This window comes from Pelophylax lessonae, assembly GCF_965119305.1.
Source record: "Pelophylax lessonae genome assembly, chromosome: 10".
Lineage (NCBI taxonomy): Eukaryota > Metazoa > Chordata > Amphibia > Anura > Ranidae > Pelophylax > Pelophylax lessonae.
In genome coordinates this window covers 1,584,490-1,599,627 of record NC_138777.1, presented here as the reverse complement: position 1 = coordinate 1,599,627, position 15,138 = coordinate 1,584,490, and the positions used below count along the sequence as shown (strand labels likewise).

The window sequence follows — 15,138 nt, the reverse complement described above, 5'->3', positions numbered from 1 at the left end:
ACCTACCGCTCTCCATCTGACCTGTACTGACCCGCTATCCACCTACCGCTCTCCATCTCTCCCAGTACTGACCCGCCATCCACCTACTGCTCTCCATCCAACCTGTACTGACCCACCATCCACCTACCGCTCTCCATCCAACCTGTACTGACCCGCCATCCACCTACCACTCTCCATCTCTCCCAGTACTGACCCGCCATCCACCTACCGCTCTCCATCTCTCCCAGTACTGACCCGCCATCCACCTACCGCTCTCCATCTCTCCCAGTACTGACCCGCCATCCACCTACCGCTCCATCCAACCTGTACTGACCCGCCATCCACCTACCGCTCTCCATCTCTCCCAGTACTGACCGGCCATCCACCTACCGCTCTCCATCTCTCCCAGTACTGACCCGCCATCCACCTACCGCTCTCCATCTCTCCCAGTACTGACCGGCCATCCACCTACCGCTCTCCATCTCTCCCAGTACTGACCCGCTATCCACCTACCGCTCTCCATCTCTCCCAGTACTGACCCGCCATCCACCTACCGCTCTCCATCCGACCTGTACTGACCCGCCATCCACCTACCGCTCTCCATCCGACCTGTACTGACCCGCCATCCACCTACCGCTCTCCATCTCTCCCAGTACTGACCCGCTATCCACCTACCGCTCTCCATCTCTCCCAGTACTGACCCGCCATCCACCTACCGCTCTCCATCTCTCCCAGTACTGACCCGCCATCCACCTACCGCTCTCCATCTCTCCCAGTACTGACCCGCCATCCACCTACCGCTCTCCATCTCTCCCAGTACTGACCCGCTATCCACCTACCGCTCTCCATCTCTCCCAGTACTGACCCGCCATCCACCTACCGCTCTCCATCCGACCTGTACTGACCCGCCATCCACCTACCGCTCTCCATCCGACCTGTACTGACCCGCCATCCACCTACCGCTCTCCATCTCTCCCAGTACTGACCCGCTATCCACCTACCGCTCTCCATCTCTCCCAGTACTGACCCGCCATCCACCTACCGCTCTCCATCTCTCCCAGTACTGACCCGCCATCCACCTACCGCTCTCCATCTCTCCCAGTACTGACCCGCCATCCACCTACCGCTCTCCATCTCTCCCAGTACTGACCCGCCATCCACCTACTGCTCTCCATCTCTTCCAGTACTGACCCGCCATCCACCTACCGCTCTCCATCTGACCTGTACTGACCCGCCATCCACCTACCGCTCTCCACCTCTCCCAGTACTGACCCACCATCCACCTACCGCTCTCCATACGACCTGTACTGACCCGCCATCCACCTACCGCTCTTCCTCCGACCTGTACTGACCCGCCATCCACCTACCGCTCTCCTTCTGACCTGTACTTACCCACCATCCACCTACTGCTCTCCATCTGACCTGTACTGACCCACCATCCACCTACCGCTCTCCATCCAACCTGTACTGACCTGCCATCCACCTACCGCTCTCCATCTGACCTGTACTGACCCGCCATCCACCTACTGCTCTCCATCTGACCTGTACTGACCGGCCATCCACCTACCAATCTCCATCTCTCCCAGTACTGACCGGCCATCCACCTACCGCTCTCCATACGACCTGTACTGACCCGCCATCCACCTATCGCTCTCCATCCGACCTGTACTGACCCGCCATCCACCTACCGCTCTCCATCTGACCTGTACTGACCCACCATCCACCTACCGCTCTCCATCTGACCTGTACTGACCCACCATCCACCTACCGCTCTCCATCCGACCTGTACTGACCCTCCATCCACCTACCGCTCTCCATCTGACCTGTACTGACCGGCCATCTACCTACCAATCTCCATCTCTCCCAGTACTGACCGGCCATCCACCTTCCGCTCTCCATCCAACCTGTACTGACTGGCCATCCACCTACCAATCTCCATCTCTCCCAGTACTGACCCGCCATCCACCTACCACTCTCCATCCGACCTGTACTGACCCGCCATCCACCTACCACTCTCCATCCGACCTGTACTGACCCGCCATCCACCTACCGCTCTTCATCCGACCTGTACTGCCACAACCTCACTCCCCCCAACCCGTCTGCGCACCCCACCTTTCTACAGGTGACCCCTAATTAACAAATACTGCAATACTCCAATACTGGAGAGTGGTGATGTCACTCCTGTATAATATATCTTATATCTGGAGAGCGGTGATGTCACTCTGTATAATATATCTTATATCTGGAGAGTGGTGATGTCACTCTGTATAATATATCTTATATCTGAAGAGTGGTGATGTCACTCTGTATAATATATCTTATATCTGGAGAGCAGTGATGTCACTCTGTATAATATATCTTATATCTGGAGAGCGGTGATGTCACTCTGTATAATATATCTTATATCCGGAGAGCAGTGATGTCACTCTGTATAATATATCTTATATCTGGAGAGCGGTGATGTCACTCTGTATAATATATCTTATATCTGGAGAGTGGTGATGTCAATCCTGTATAATATATCTTATATCTGGAGAGTGGTGATGTCACTCTGTATAATATATCTTATATCTGGAGAGCGGTGATGTCACTCTGTATAATATATCTTATATCTGGAGAGCGGTGATGTCACTCTGTATAATATATCTTATATCTGGAGAGTGGTGATGTCACTCCTGTATAATATATCTTATATCTGGAGAGCGGTGATGTCACTCTGTATAATATATCTTATATCTGGAGAGTGGTGATGTCAATCCTGTATAATATATCTTATATCTGGAGAGCGGTGATGTCACCCTGTATAATATATCTTATATCTGGAGAGCGGTGATGTCACTCTTGTATAGTGATGTGTTCTGTCCATTATTTATTTAACCCTTTGTTTGCCTGGAGTATCGGCAGTGTCCAGCCAGTGACAGGGTTAAGCCCCCCTCCCCTCCCCCGCCATCACACAACCTGCTGGAAATAGCCTGGGATGAAACCGTTTAAGTGTGTCTAAACATCATTAAGAGTGGCAGTTGTGTCTGCGAGCGTCCGGGTGAGTGAGCGCATTACACGCGCCCGCCATCCAGGAAATTAATTTTCTTCAATAAAGCCATTTTTAAGCCTCATATATTTCCCAATCTAAACATATGTCACCATTTCATAAACAGAATAAATGGATTAAAATAATACATTACCGATATGCTGACACGTGGAGATATTTTAATTAGAAACGCTTAGGCCACGCCATCCGTAACGCTGGCTGTTTGTTGAAAGCCGCCACGGGCCATTTAATACTGGAGGAGAGGACAGGTATATCTGTCACCCGTCCCGCGCTCTTCACATCCAGCGACATTAACCCCTGCGAGGGAACGGCGTTCGTGCTGCGCTGAGAGCGGCGTATTGAGTGTAACAATGGTGGCAGAGATTCGCCCTTCGCCTCGTGTCACTTTATAGAATAATATTTCTTGATAAAAGGCGGCCCCGGAACATCGGGGTAATTTAAAGGCCGTATTTACGCGGCTGATGCATTACACGGGCTCTCTGTGCGACCATCATTCATGAGACGCTCTTACAGGCGGCGATAAAACAGCTGAGGAAAGCGAATGTCACTGTCACTGGAAATTGATGGCGATGGCAGAGAGCGCGGCCTGCCGCAGACCAAAATATGGAATCCCATCGCATCCGGGGGAACCACAAGTCCCAGATTTCCACATTGTATCTATGTAGAAAGGAAAAAGGAAGAGAAGAGAGAAAAAAGGGAAGAAGGAAGGAAAGAAATGGAGAAAAGAAGGAAGACACAAAGGAAGATAATAAGGAAGAAGGAAGGAAGGGGAAAAAAAAGAAAGCAAAAAGGAAGATGGAATCAAAGAAATGATGAAGGGAAGAAAGAAGAGACAAAGGAAGGAAAGGAAGAGAGGGAGAAAGGGAAGGAGGAAGGAAGGAAAGAAGGAAAGAAAGAAGTAAGGATGGGAGGAAAGAGAAGAAGGAAGAAAGGAAAAAGGAAGAGAAGAAGGAAAAGAGGAAGGGGCAGAAGAAGAAAGGAATGGAAGAAGGATGGATGGACTTTAAAACCAAGAAGAATTGATAAAGTAAAAAAAGAAGTAAGAGAAGAGGGAAAAAGGGAAGAAGGAAGAAAAGAAATGGAGAAAAGAAGGAAGACACAAAGGAAAAGGAAGGGGAAGAGAAAGGAAAAAGGCAGATGGAACCAAAGAAAGAATGAAGGGAAGAAGGAAGAGACAAAGGAAGCAAAGAAAGAGGGGGAGAAAGGGTGGAAGGAAGGATGGAAGAAAGGAAGAGAAGAAGGAAGAAAGAAATAAAGAAGAGAAGGAAGAAAGATATAAAGAAGAGAAGGAAGAAAGATATAAAGAAGAGAAGGAAGAAAGATATAAAGAAGAGAAGGAAGAAAGATATAAAGAAGAGAAGGAAGAAAGAAATAAAGAAGAGAAGGAAGAAAGGAATAAGGAAAGGAGGAAGGAAGGGAACAAGGGAAGAAGTGAAGAAAAGAAATAAGAAAGGAAGAAAGAAAGAATGACTCTAAACCCAAGAAGAAGTGATAAAGGAGAAGTCTTAATATTTATCTGAAGATAAGGAAGAAGAAGGAAGGAAGAGAAAAAAGAAAGGAACGAGGAAGATGGAACCAAAGGAAAGATGAAGGGAAGAAGGAAGAGACAAAGGAAGGAAAGGAAGAGGGGGTAAAGGGGAGGAGGAAGAGGAAGGAAGAAGAATATCTTTCTATAAGTAAAAAGGAAGAAAGGGAAGAGGGGGAAAAGGAAGGAAAGAAAGAAATGGAGAAAAGAAGGAAGCCACAAAGGAAGAAGAAGCGAAAAAGAAAGAAAGGAAAAGGGCAGATGGAACCAAAGAAAGAATGAAGGGAAGAAGAAAGAGACAAAGAAAGTAGAGGAAGAGGGAGAGAAAGAGTAGGAGGAAGGATGGAAGGAAGGTAGGAAGCAAGGGAAGAAGGAAGAAAGGAATAAGGGAGAGAATGAAAAGAGGAAGGGAACAAGGAAAGAATTGAAGCCAGGAAAGAAGGAAGGAGGAGAAGAAGAAAGGAAGGACTCTAAACCCAAGAATTAATAAAGGAGGAGTCTTAATATCTATCTAGTTAAAGGCGGAATGTGAAAAAATTAAAGAAGAAGGAAATTTAGAGAGAAAGAAAGGAAAGGAGGGAGAAGTAACCAAAAAAACAAGAATGGAGGGGAAAAAGAAAGAAAGAGATAAAAGAAGGAAGAGACGAAGAAAGGAAAGGATGAGAATGAAGCAAGAGAATGAGGAAAGAAGAAGAAAGGCGAGAAGATAAAAGAAAGCAATACGGAAGGGAAGAAATGAACCAAAGAAAAAGGGAAGGGAGTGAAGAAGGAGGGATGAAAGACGAAAAGAGGAAGGAAAGAAGGAAGGAAGGAAGGACTATAAATCCAAGAATTGATGAAGGAGCACTTCAAGGAGACGAAGGATGTTAAGGAAGAAAAGTAGGAAAGGAAAGAAGGAAGGGAGGAAAGATGGAAGAAAGGAATAAAGAAGGAAGGGAAGAAATGAAGCAAGGAAGGATGGAAGAAAAGGAAGATGGACTCTAAACTCAAGAAGTGATGTAGGAGCACCTTGCTCTGGGATCTATCTATCTATCTATCTATCTATCTATCTATCTATCTATCTATCTATCTATCTATCTATCTATCTATCTATCTATCTATCTATCTATCTATCTATCTATCTATCTATCTATCTATCTATCTATCTATCTATCTATCTATCTATCTATCTATCTATCTATCTATCTATCTATCTATCTATCTATCTATCTATCTATCTATCTATCTATCTATCTATTAATGGTGTCTTCATGGTGACAGATAGAGATGAAAATAATAGAGATGGACGTCTATATATATCCAGAACATTCTATAAATGGTCTCCATTTTGTAGCTGAAGCTCTTTATCCTCGCTAATTCCTTCCGCCATCTGCTCTATAAATAGGATATTCGCACCCCGCGCTCTCTTGTCCACAGTGACGGATAAAATAAAGCCCCTTCCACAAACCTTTTATCTACGATAACTTTCAGTAACAACGTGTTTAGGGGAAAGTCACTCTGTCCCTTCAACTTGTTTGTTATTTCAGGTGAGGAAGGAGACCAACAATCCTTTGTATGTCAGAAACACACTAACATGCTAAGGTCACCATCAACAAAAAATAAAACAAAATCATAAAATTGTGTAAAATAGAAGAAAATTCCTCATTTGCATCCCATCATAAGAGAATGACACGTGAAGTTTAGACATGTTCAGTGATGAGCAATGTCTGGTCACATGATCAAAGTCTTGGCACTGGTCAGGTGGTCTCTGTTCAGGCAGATCTGGTAATTGGCTAGTTTTGCCCTAAAAATGGTCTTACTATGGTGTGTGGAATATGCTATAAACTAGAAGGTCTATGAGTATCCAAATTCAAAGATATAGAAAGTTTGTAATAACTTATTAGAAAGAGATCAAATGCACCCAGCACCCCAATATGTCCTGCTATGGTCCCAGCACCCCAATTATGTTTTGCTAGGTTCCCATAACCCCAGTTATGTTTTGCAAGGGTCCCAGCACCCCAATAATGTCCTGTTAGGGTCCCAGCATCCCAATTATGTTTTGCTAGGGTCCCAGCATCCCAATTATGTCTTGCTAGAGACAGAGCACCCCAATTCTGTCCTGCTAGGATCCCAGAACCTGAATTACGTCTTGCCTGAGTCCAAGCACCCCAATTATGTCTTACTAGAATCTATGTCCTGCTATGGGCTCAGCACCCCAATTACTTCCTGCTAGGGTCCCAGAGCCCCAATTATGCCTTCCTAGAGTCCAAGCACCCCAATTAGATCGTGCTAGGGTCTCAGCATCCCACATATTTCCTGCTAGCTCCCTAGTAACCCAGTTAGTGTCCTGGCACCCCAATTATTTACAATTAGTCACTTTGTACCCAATTAGTCACTGGTAAGAATGGCATCCGGCAAACATTAGTGAAAACTGAGAACAGCAAATGCCTCCTGTAGGGTTCCTTATAAATAAATCATATTATCAGAATGTAATAAACTATAAACCTTTATTCTGTATATATTCTGTATATAGTGACTCTGCTTTACTGCTCCCCTTATCTAGGCTACTGGCTCGGCTTAGACTGGCTGCGTACAAGGTGGCCTATCCTGTAATTTCAGCAGGAGTTGCACAAAGCCTCATTACTAGAGGGCCACTAGGAGGGGGGGGGGGGGGGGGGTTGATACATCTACATACTGAATATGGACACACCCTCCCTGTGATAAAAGGATTGTGTCTAACCAACTTACCACATGACCTGGAAATACCCATTTAAGGACTTTGGATTTTATTCCTTAGTTTGTTTATTTAGCGCTGCTAGTGTTTGAATATATTATTTTGCTTCTTAATATTATCGGACACCTTTTTGTAGTTGTACATACTGAATATAACCAAGAAAATATGGGACAGCAAACCCTTTATATACATCAAATGATACTACAATTCTCTTCAACAACAATGACCCAAAATCTGAGATCCCATAAAAGTCTTTATCACTAGAACATAATGTTCCTCTTGTAGAAGCTGCCTGAGCCATTGCACCAGGTGACAATGTTATGTGAAGGCGGGGGACTTCTTTAATCAGGAAGAAGAGAGTTGATATGTAACACCTGACAATTACAGCAGTGACCCCGGAGGGGCAGTATTTATACACGGCTGGGACGGCACGGTTATAATATTGCGTAACCCAATCTGACAGTCAGTGATATTTAGCATACAGCTGGGAAGTGTCTCCCCCCCCCTCCCCCACCCACACTCACAGTTTGGCTGGCGGCCCAGTATCTCCGCACATACCTGTAGCTGTAACGGGCTGAGTCCAGAAGCTGCGGCAGCTGCCATTGTCGATGGAATGAATTGCACGGGGTAGTTATCACCTGTCGGGGAGAACAATAGACTTAAGTTTAGACAATGAACACAAGCGACACATTGCAAGTGCCGACACAGCCGCCTGCGCAACGCCCGCGCTCAGCCAGACATCTGCACACACACACAGGAGTGCCAGGGGGTCACCCACAGACTTGGGGGGCATCTTAGGGCACCCACAGATAGGTTCACAGCTTCCATGCTCCCCCACCCCTCCTCCACCCTCCATTACTTCACTTTTTCTGCTGTCCTCATAAGCAGATCAGGCCAATCTGTGGCGAATGATTGGATATTCGCCATGAATTTACTCTGTCTGTGACCCGGCAAAGGGGCCTCACTAATGGGTGAGCATGTGAAATCCCCCCCCCCTTCAGGGTTGCATTGTAATATACTGTCCTACCCACCCCCCCCCCCTGACCATTATTATACATTGTAATATACTGTCCTACCCCCCCCATAATGACCATTATTATACATTGTAATATACTGTCATACCCCCCCCCATAATGACCATTATTATACATTGTAATATACTGTCCTACCCCCCCCCCATAATGACCATTATTATACATTGTAATATACTGTCCTACCCCCCCCCATAATGACCATTATTATACATTGTAATATACTGTCCTACCCCCCCCCCCCCCCCCATAATGACCATTATTATACATTGTAATATACTGTCATACCCCCCCCCCATAATGACCATTATTATACATTGTAATATACTGTCATACCCCCCCCCCATAATGATCATTATTATACATTGTAATATACTGTCATACCCCCCCCCCCATAATGACCATTATTATACATTGTAACAGACTATACCCCCCCCATAATGACCATTATTATACATTGTAACAGACTATCATTACCATCCCCCCCTTGCGATAATGACCATTATTGTACATTGTAATATACTGTCATACACCCCCCCCCCCATAATGACCATTATTATACATTGTAATATACTGTCATACACCCCCCCCCCCCATAATGACCATTATTATACATTGTAATATACTGTCATACCCCCCCCCCATAATGACCATTATTATACATTGTAACAGACTATACCCCCCCAGACTATCTACCTGAGCCACCCGCTGCCATATATGTAGGGTTGCAGTAGGTGATAACATGAAAACCTGCATGTAGCTGTAATATCACAGATCAATGTGTGGAACATAACGGGGTCTCCAATCTGAGTTGTGACCCCCTGAACGCCATTGTCGGGGGGCTCGGCGCAATTCTGGGCGTGTTTATAGCTTTATGTTTGGGGGTAATGATAGTCTGTTACAATGTAGAATAATGGTCATTATCGGGGTGGGGGGGTATAGTCTGTTACAATGTATAAAAATGGTCATTATGGGGGGGGGGTATAGTCTGTTACAATGTATGATAATGGTCATTATCGGGGGGGGGGGGTATAGTCTGTTACAATGTATAATAATGGTCATTATGGGGGGGGGTATAGTCTGTTACAATGTATAATAATGGTCATTATGGGGGGGGGGGGGGGGTATAGTCTGTCACAATGTATAATAATGGTCATTATGGGGGGGGGTATAGTCTGTTACAATGTATAATAATGGTCATTATGGGGGGGTATAGTCTGTTACAATGTATAATAATGGTCATTATCGGGGGGGGGGTATAGTCTGTTACAATGTATAATAATGGTCATTATCGGGGGGGGGGTATAGTCTGTTACAATGTATAATAATGGTCATTATCGGGGGGGGGGTATAGTCTTCTACAATGTATAATAATGGTCATTATCGGGGGGGGGGGGTATAGTCTATTACAATGTATAATAATGGTCATTATCGGGGGGGGTATAGTCTGTTACAATGTATAATAATGGTCATTATCGGGGGGGTATAGTCTGTTACAATGTATAATAATGGTCATTATCGGGGGGGGGGGGGGGTATAGTCTGTTACAATGTATAATAATGGTCATTATCGGGGGGGTATAGTCTGTTACAATGTATAATAATGGTCATTATGGGGGGGGTAATAGTCTGTTACAATGTATAATAATGGTCATTATCGGGGGGGGGGGGGTATAGTCTGTTACAATGTATAATAATGGTCATTATGGGGGGGGGGGTATAGTCTTCTACAATGTATAATAATGGTCATTATCGGGGGGGGGGGTATAGTCTTCTACAATGTATAATAATGGTCATTATTGGGGGGGGGGGTATAGTCTGTTAAAATGTATGGGGGGTGTTGACTCCGGGGGGTGAATACAAATGCAGCCACACTTTTCATGATTTATTTGTATCATTTTCCCTCCACTTCACAATTATGGCCACTTTGTGTCGTCTATCACATAAAATCCCAATAAAATACATTTACATTTTTGGTTGTAACATGAGAAAATGTGGGAAATTTCAAGGGGTATGAATACTTTTTCAAGGCGCTGTATTCCGTGTATTTTGTTGCATTGCTTTTGACTTCCACAGAGCAAAATGGACGTCCTATGTTTGGAAACAATGGAGACACAATCTTTATATTGTGAACATGGACACGCTAAGATGGCGCAGTGTAAATGCGCCCCTTCACCTATTGCGAGGTAACGACCGCAAAAATGAAATATTCACAAAAATTCTAAAAGTCACTTTAAGAAATTCAAATCTTGCAACAAAAAAAAAAAAAAAAAAAGCAGAATTGAATCCTGATTGTCTTGTAGACTGCTTCCAGCGGGGAAATGTGCGCGCTCGGAGCGCACACGTCAGCCTGCGTGTGTAACAATGCATGAACTAACTACCTCGAAAACGACTTTTCATCGCCCCGGCAGGACGCGACACCCAACCAACTCCACATTAACGTTAAGTTAGAAAAAAAAAAAAAAAGTCCCTTGGTAATCTCGCCATCCGCTTTGCATTCGGCCCATAATACCTCATCAGGCCAGTGAGCACAGCGAGCGCCGGCGCACAGTCCACTAACAATTGGCGTCTGATTGCCTATGACGGTCGGCTACAATGCCTCCCAGAACACTGAACTGCGCCGCCCCCCCGCCGAGCAATATTCAAAATATGCCATCTTATTTTCCCCTTTCCATGTGGTTGATTTTGGTTCGTTGGCGACTCGCGTGATTTTAATTTATTTATTTATTTATTTATTTCTGGAAACTAATCGCATCTACTGTAATGACGCCGACCCCGGCGCCCGCGCTGATGTGATTTTTTTTCCTTTATTCCAATATGTTAAATCGCACCCCCCCCCCCCCAAATAAAAAAAAATTTAGGTTAAATAACGCTCCTTTCTACCTTTCCATCTCCGGGAAATATATAAAACGGGCGCACAAAGGGCGCCGCAGAATTAATGACGCTTTAAAGAGGTTGGAGATAAGCATTTAAACTATCAGCGGGAACTAGTTTAGGTATGATATCCCCCCCAACCCCCCCACCGACGCATCATGAATAATTCATGGCCGCCTCTTTTGTCTCTCCGATACGCCGCAGCGCCAATGATCCGTCGTCTTTAAAGAGGATTTACTGCGGGGTAAACGCATCGTATAAAAGCGTTTTGTCAATGGAACGCAGATCTCCCAGGAGCCCGCTGTGTGCGTGAATCGCTGATCGGGCCAGGAGGGCATCTGCATTTATTATCGCTGGACAAGAGAGCGGGATGGCGGCCATTTTGTTCACCTTTTTTTTTGCTCTGGGCAACTTCAGCCAGATAGGAATCTGAGACACAGAAATGTTCGACTCCCATCAGACTGTTTGTAAAGTAATGATTCGCCGGCGCCCTCTGATGGCTGTACAGGATGTGGAGGGTGGCAATGCTTTATAAAGCCTGACATTCTGCAGACGGCCAGAACCTCCCACCGGCTCTATAGGCTCCTCCCCTTCTGTGCGCCCTCTGATGGCTGCACAGGATGTGGAGGGTGGAGGGTGGCAACGCTTTTTAAAGCCTGACCTTCTGCAGACGGCCGCAAACTCCCACTGGCTCTATAGGCTCCTCCCCTTCTGAACAAAAAGGGGGGGGGGGGGAAATAGCCGCGATTAAATAACCAAAGGCAGCCAATACATAGGTAATATCAGACCAAAACAATACCCATCTTGGTACCAGGAGTGGGGTTCCCGTTCACCACTCCCCGGGGTTCATGTGAACTTTGGGTGTTTGCAGTCTGGCAAATGGGTAACCTACAGTAGATAGGGTGACCCCAGAAGCCAAAAGTCATTTGCTTAGAGGTGGAACTATACCCACCACTAAATGACCACCTTCTGCTGTCTGGGCCACAACTACTTTGGTTGCTAGGAGGCAAGCAGCCACCTGCCTCCTAGCAACTGTGCATGCCAGCTGCCTGCATCATAGCAACTAATGGCACCACCAGTTGCTAGGATGCTGGTGGATATACAATCTTTAGGTGCACCACAAAATGACAATGCTGGTGAAAAAAAGAAGACGTTGCCCCCCCCCCCCCCAAAGTGGTTTGTACCAGAACCTTATCCAATATTGGGGTCTGGTATGGATTTTAGGGTGGAGTCCACACAAAAAAACACAGACCCCCCCCCCAGGTATGGTATGGACCACTTGCCGACCGCCAACAGTACATATAATGCAGCAAGTCAGCTCTGTCCCGCGCAACAACGAAACTGTACGTCCTCTGGCGGGACCGCTGGTGGCTACAGGGGGAGCCAATCAGCAGGTCCGGCGACCGCGATTTCCGTTGGGGACACCCATGATTGCTCCCCATGGAGACAGAACGGCGGTCTGCCATTGTAAACACATCAGACCGTTGTTCTGTCAGTAATGAACACAGGGATCCTCTTATTTAGGAACACAGGTCTCTGTGTTCATGCAGCAAGCCCATCCCCCCACACAGTTAGAATGCACTCCCTAGGGACACATTTAACCTTTTGATCGCCCCTGGTGTTAACCGCTTCCCTGCCAGTGTCATTATTACAGTGACAGTGCATATTTTTAGCACTGATTACTGTAGTAATGTCACTGGTCCCCCCAAATGTGTCAAAAATATCAGTTAGGGGTCCGATCTGTCCGCCGCAATGTCGCAGTCCCGCTAAAAGTCGCTCATCGCCGCCATTACTAGTAAAAAAAAAAAAAATTAAAATGACCTAAATCTCTCCCCTAGTTTGTAGATGCGATAACTTTTGTGCAAACCAATCAATATAGACTTATTGGGATTTTGTTTTACCAAAAATATGTAGCAGAAAACAAATTGGCCTAAAATGATAAAAAAATTAGATTTTTACATTTTTATTATTGGGAATGTTTTATAGCAGAAAGTAAAAAATATATATATTTTTTTCAGAATTGTCGCTCTTTTTTTGTTTATAGCACAAAAAATAAAAATCGCACAGGTGATCAAATACCACCAAAAGAAATCTCTGTTTGTGGGGAAAAAAGATTTTCAATTTTATTTGGGTACAGCGTCGCACGACCGCGCAATCGTCAGTTAAAGTAACGCAGTGCCGTATAGCAAAAAATAGCCTGGTCGTTAAGGGGGGAAAACCTTCCGGTCCAGGAATGGTTAAGGAGGAACCAATACAAAAAGTCAACTCCAAAATCTATACCAGACCTGGGGGGATTAGTATGGAATTCTGGGGGCACCCCAAGCTCTGTTTAACCCTAAAATCTATACCAGACCTGGGGGGATTAGTATGGAATTCTGGGGGCACCCCAAGCTCTGTTTAACCCTAAAATATATACCAGACCCCAATCCAGGATCTGGTATGAATTTGGGGGGGGGGGGGGAACCTCACAGCTTCATTTTAAGGTGCACCCCAAGCTGTGTGTTTTTTTTTTTTTTTTTGGGGGGGGTTCCACTCTAAAATCTACAGCCATGCCCAAAAGTTTTGAGGATGACACAAATATTAATGTTCACAAAGTCTGCTGCCTCCGTGTTTATGGTGGAATTTTCATATACTCCAGATTGTTATGAAGAGCGATCAGATGAATGAAGTCGCTCTTTGCCATGAAAATGAACTTAGTCCCAAAAAAGCATTTCCTCTGCATTTGTGAAGAAAGTTTCAGGGCGCCCAAGAAAGTCCAGCAAGCACCAGGGGTGTCTCATACAGTTGATTGAGCTGGGGGATCAGGGCACCACCAGTGCAGAGAGGGGGGGGGGGGGCAGGGGTCACCACCAGTGAAGAGGGTGATGGGGGCACCCCCTGTAAGAGAACGTTTACTGTGCAAAGACGTGTTCCTGTCAGAAACCTGACAATGGCCAATGCGCATGCGCGAATTGGCGCAACCGCGCACGCACGTACGCAAGTACGCGAACATGCGTTAGACATTGGCACCAAAAGGACTATTTAAACCCAGCCATTGCACTGCTCTAGTGCTGCTTTGTTTTCAGCCTTGGATACCTGTTACCTGTTTACCTGCATCTTGTTCCTAGTTCCAGACCCGGCTTGTCCTGACGATTCTCTGCTCTCCGTCTGCACCGACCTTGGCTGGTCCCGTGACCTGTCTGCTCCTACTGGCTTCTACGTTACCGATTGGCTCCTGACCCGGCTTGTCTTACCACGCTTCTGTCATTCCCAGATCCGTCCATCCTGCTCAGGAAGCTCCTCCTGTTACCCAGGAACCCCTGCTTCCTGCACCTGCTGCCTGCTCAACACCCTGCTCATCGGACTTCTCTGGCAACCTTCACCAGTAGCCATCGTCCGCTTCAAGCAAACCTCCAGGCGCTCGTGCTACTCTACACTCCGGTGTCCCCTGTCTGCACTATCAGGGGTCCCAAGTCGGAGGCGCAAGGGAGGCCTTCCTCACAGTGTCAGGCTCATCTCCAGGTACGTGATACCACCAGTGCAGAGCGGGGCGGGTGTGGAGGTAGGGGGCACCACCAGTGAAGGGGGGGGGGTGATGGGGGCACCACCAGTGCAGAGGGGGGGGGAGGCAGGGGGCACCACCAGTGAAGGGGTGGATGGGGGCACCACAAGTACAGAGCCTGCTCAGGAATGGCAGCAGGCAGGTGTTAGTGCGTCGGCACGCACAGTGAGGAGAAGAATGGGGGGGCCATCAGTCAGGGTGTGGCCCAGAAGTTGATGGAGAGCATGCCGGGGAGAATTACAGAGGTCAGGAAAAAGAAGGGCCAAATCTGCCCTCAAATTGAACCCAAAAAGATTCACTCCAAACTACCTCCTGCCCATCATGTGGCAGGGAAGCCACTCCCCCTGCAAGCCTGATTTCACCTTTCATTTGGTACTACAAGGTCAGGTTTGGGGTAGTCACATTGGCTGGCCTGTAAAGTGAGGAA

The 15,138-nt window shown here is 46.4% G+C and overlaps 1 protein-coding gene and 1 long non-coding RNA gene across 9 annotated transcripts in view; both read right to left on the bottom strand.

Annotated features, from left to right (window-relative positions):
* Positions 1-15,138, bottom strand: part of SOX6 (SRY-box transcription factor 6) — a 548,208-nt gene that overhangs the window by 96,010 nt on the left and 437,060 nt on the right. For all 8 annotated transcript variants that reach the window (XM_082269784.1, XM_082269783.1, XM_082269788.1 and 5 more), the window contains one exon: positions 7,825-7,904. In XM_082269784.1, the coding sequence (XP_082125910.1) occupies positions 7,825-7,904 (80 nt within the window). The remainder of the gene's footprint in view (positions 1-7,824; positions 7,905-15,138) is intronic.
* Positions 1-15,138, bottom strand: part of LOC309565057 — a 654,865-nt gene that overhangs the window by 315,188 nt on the left and 324,539 nt on the right. The window lies entirely within an intron of this gene.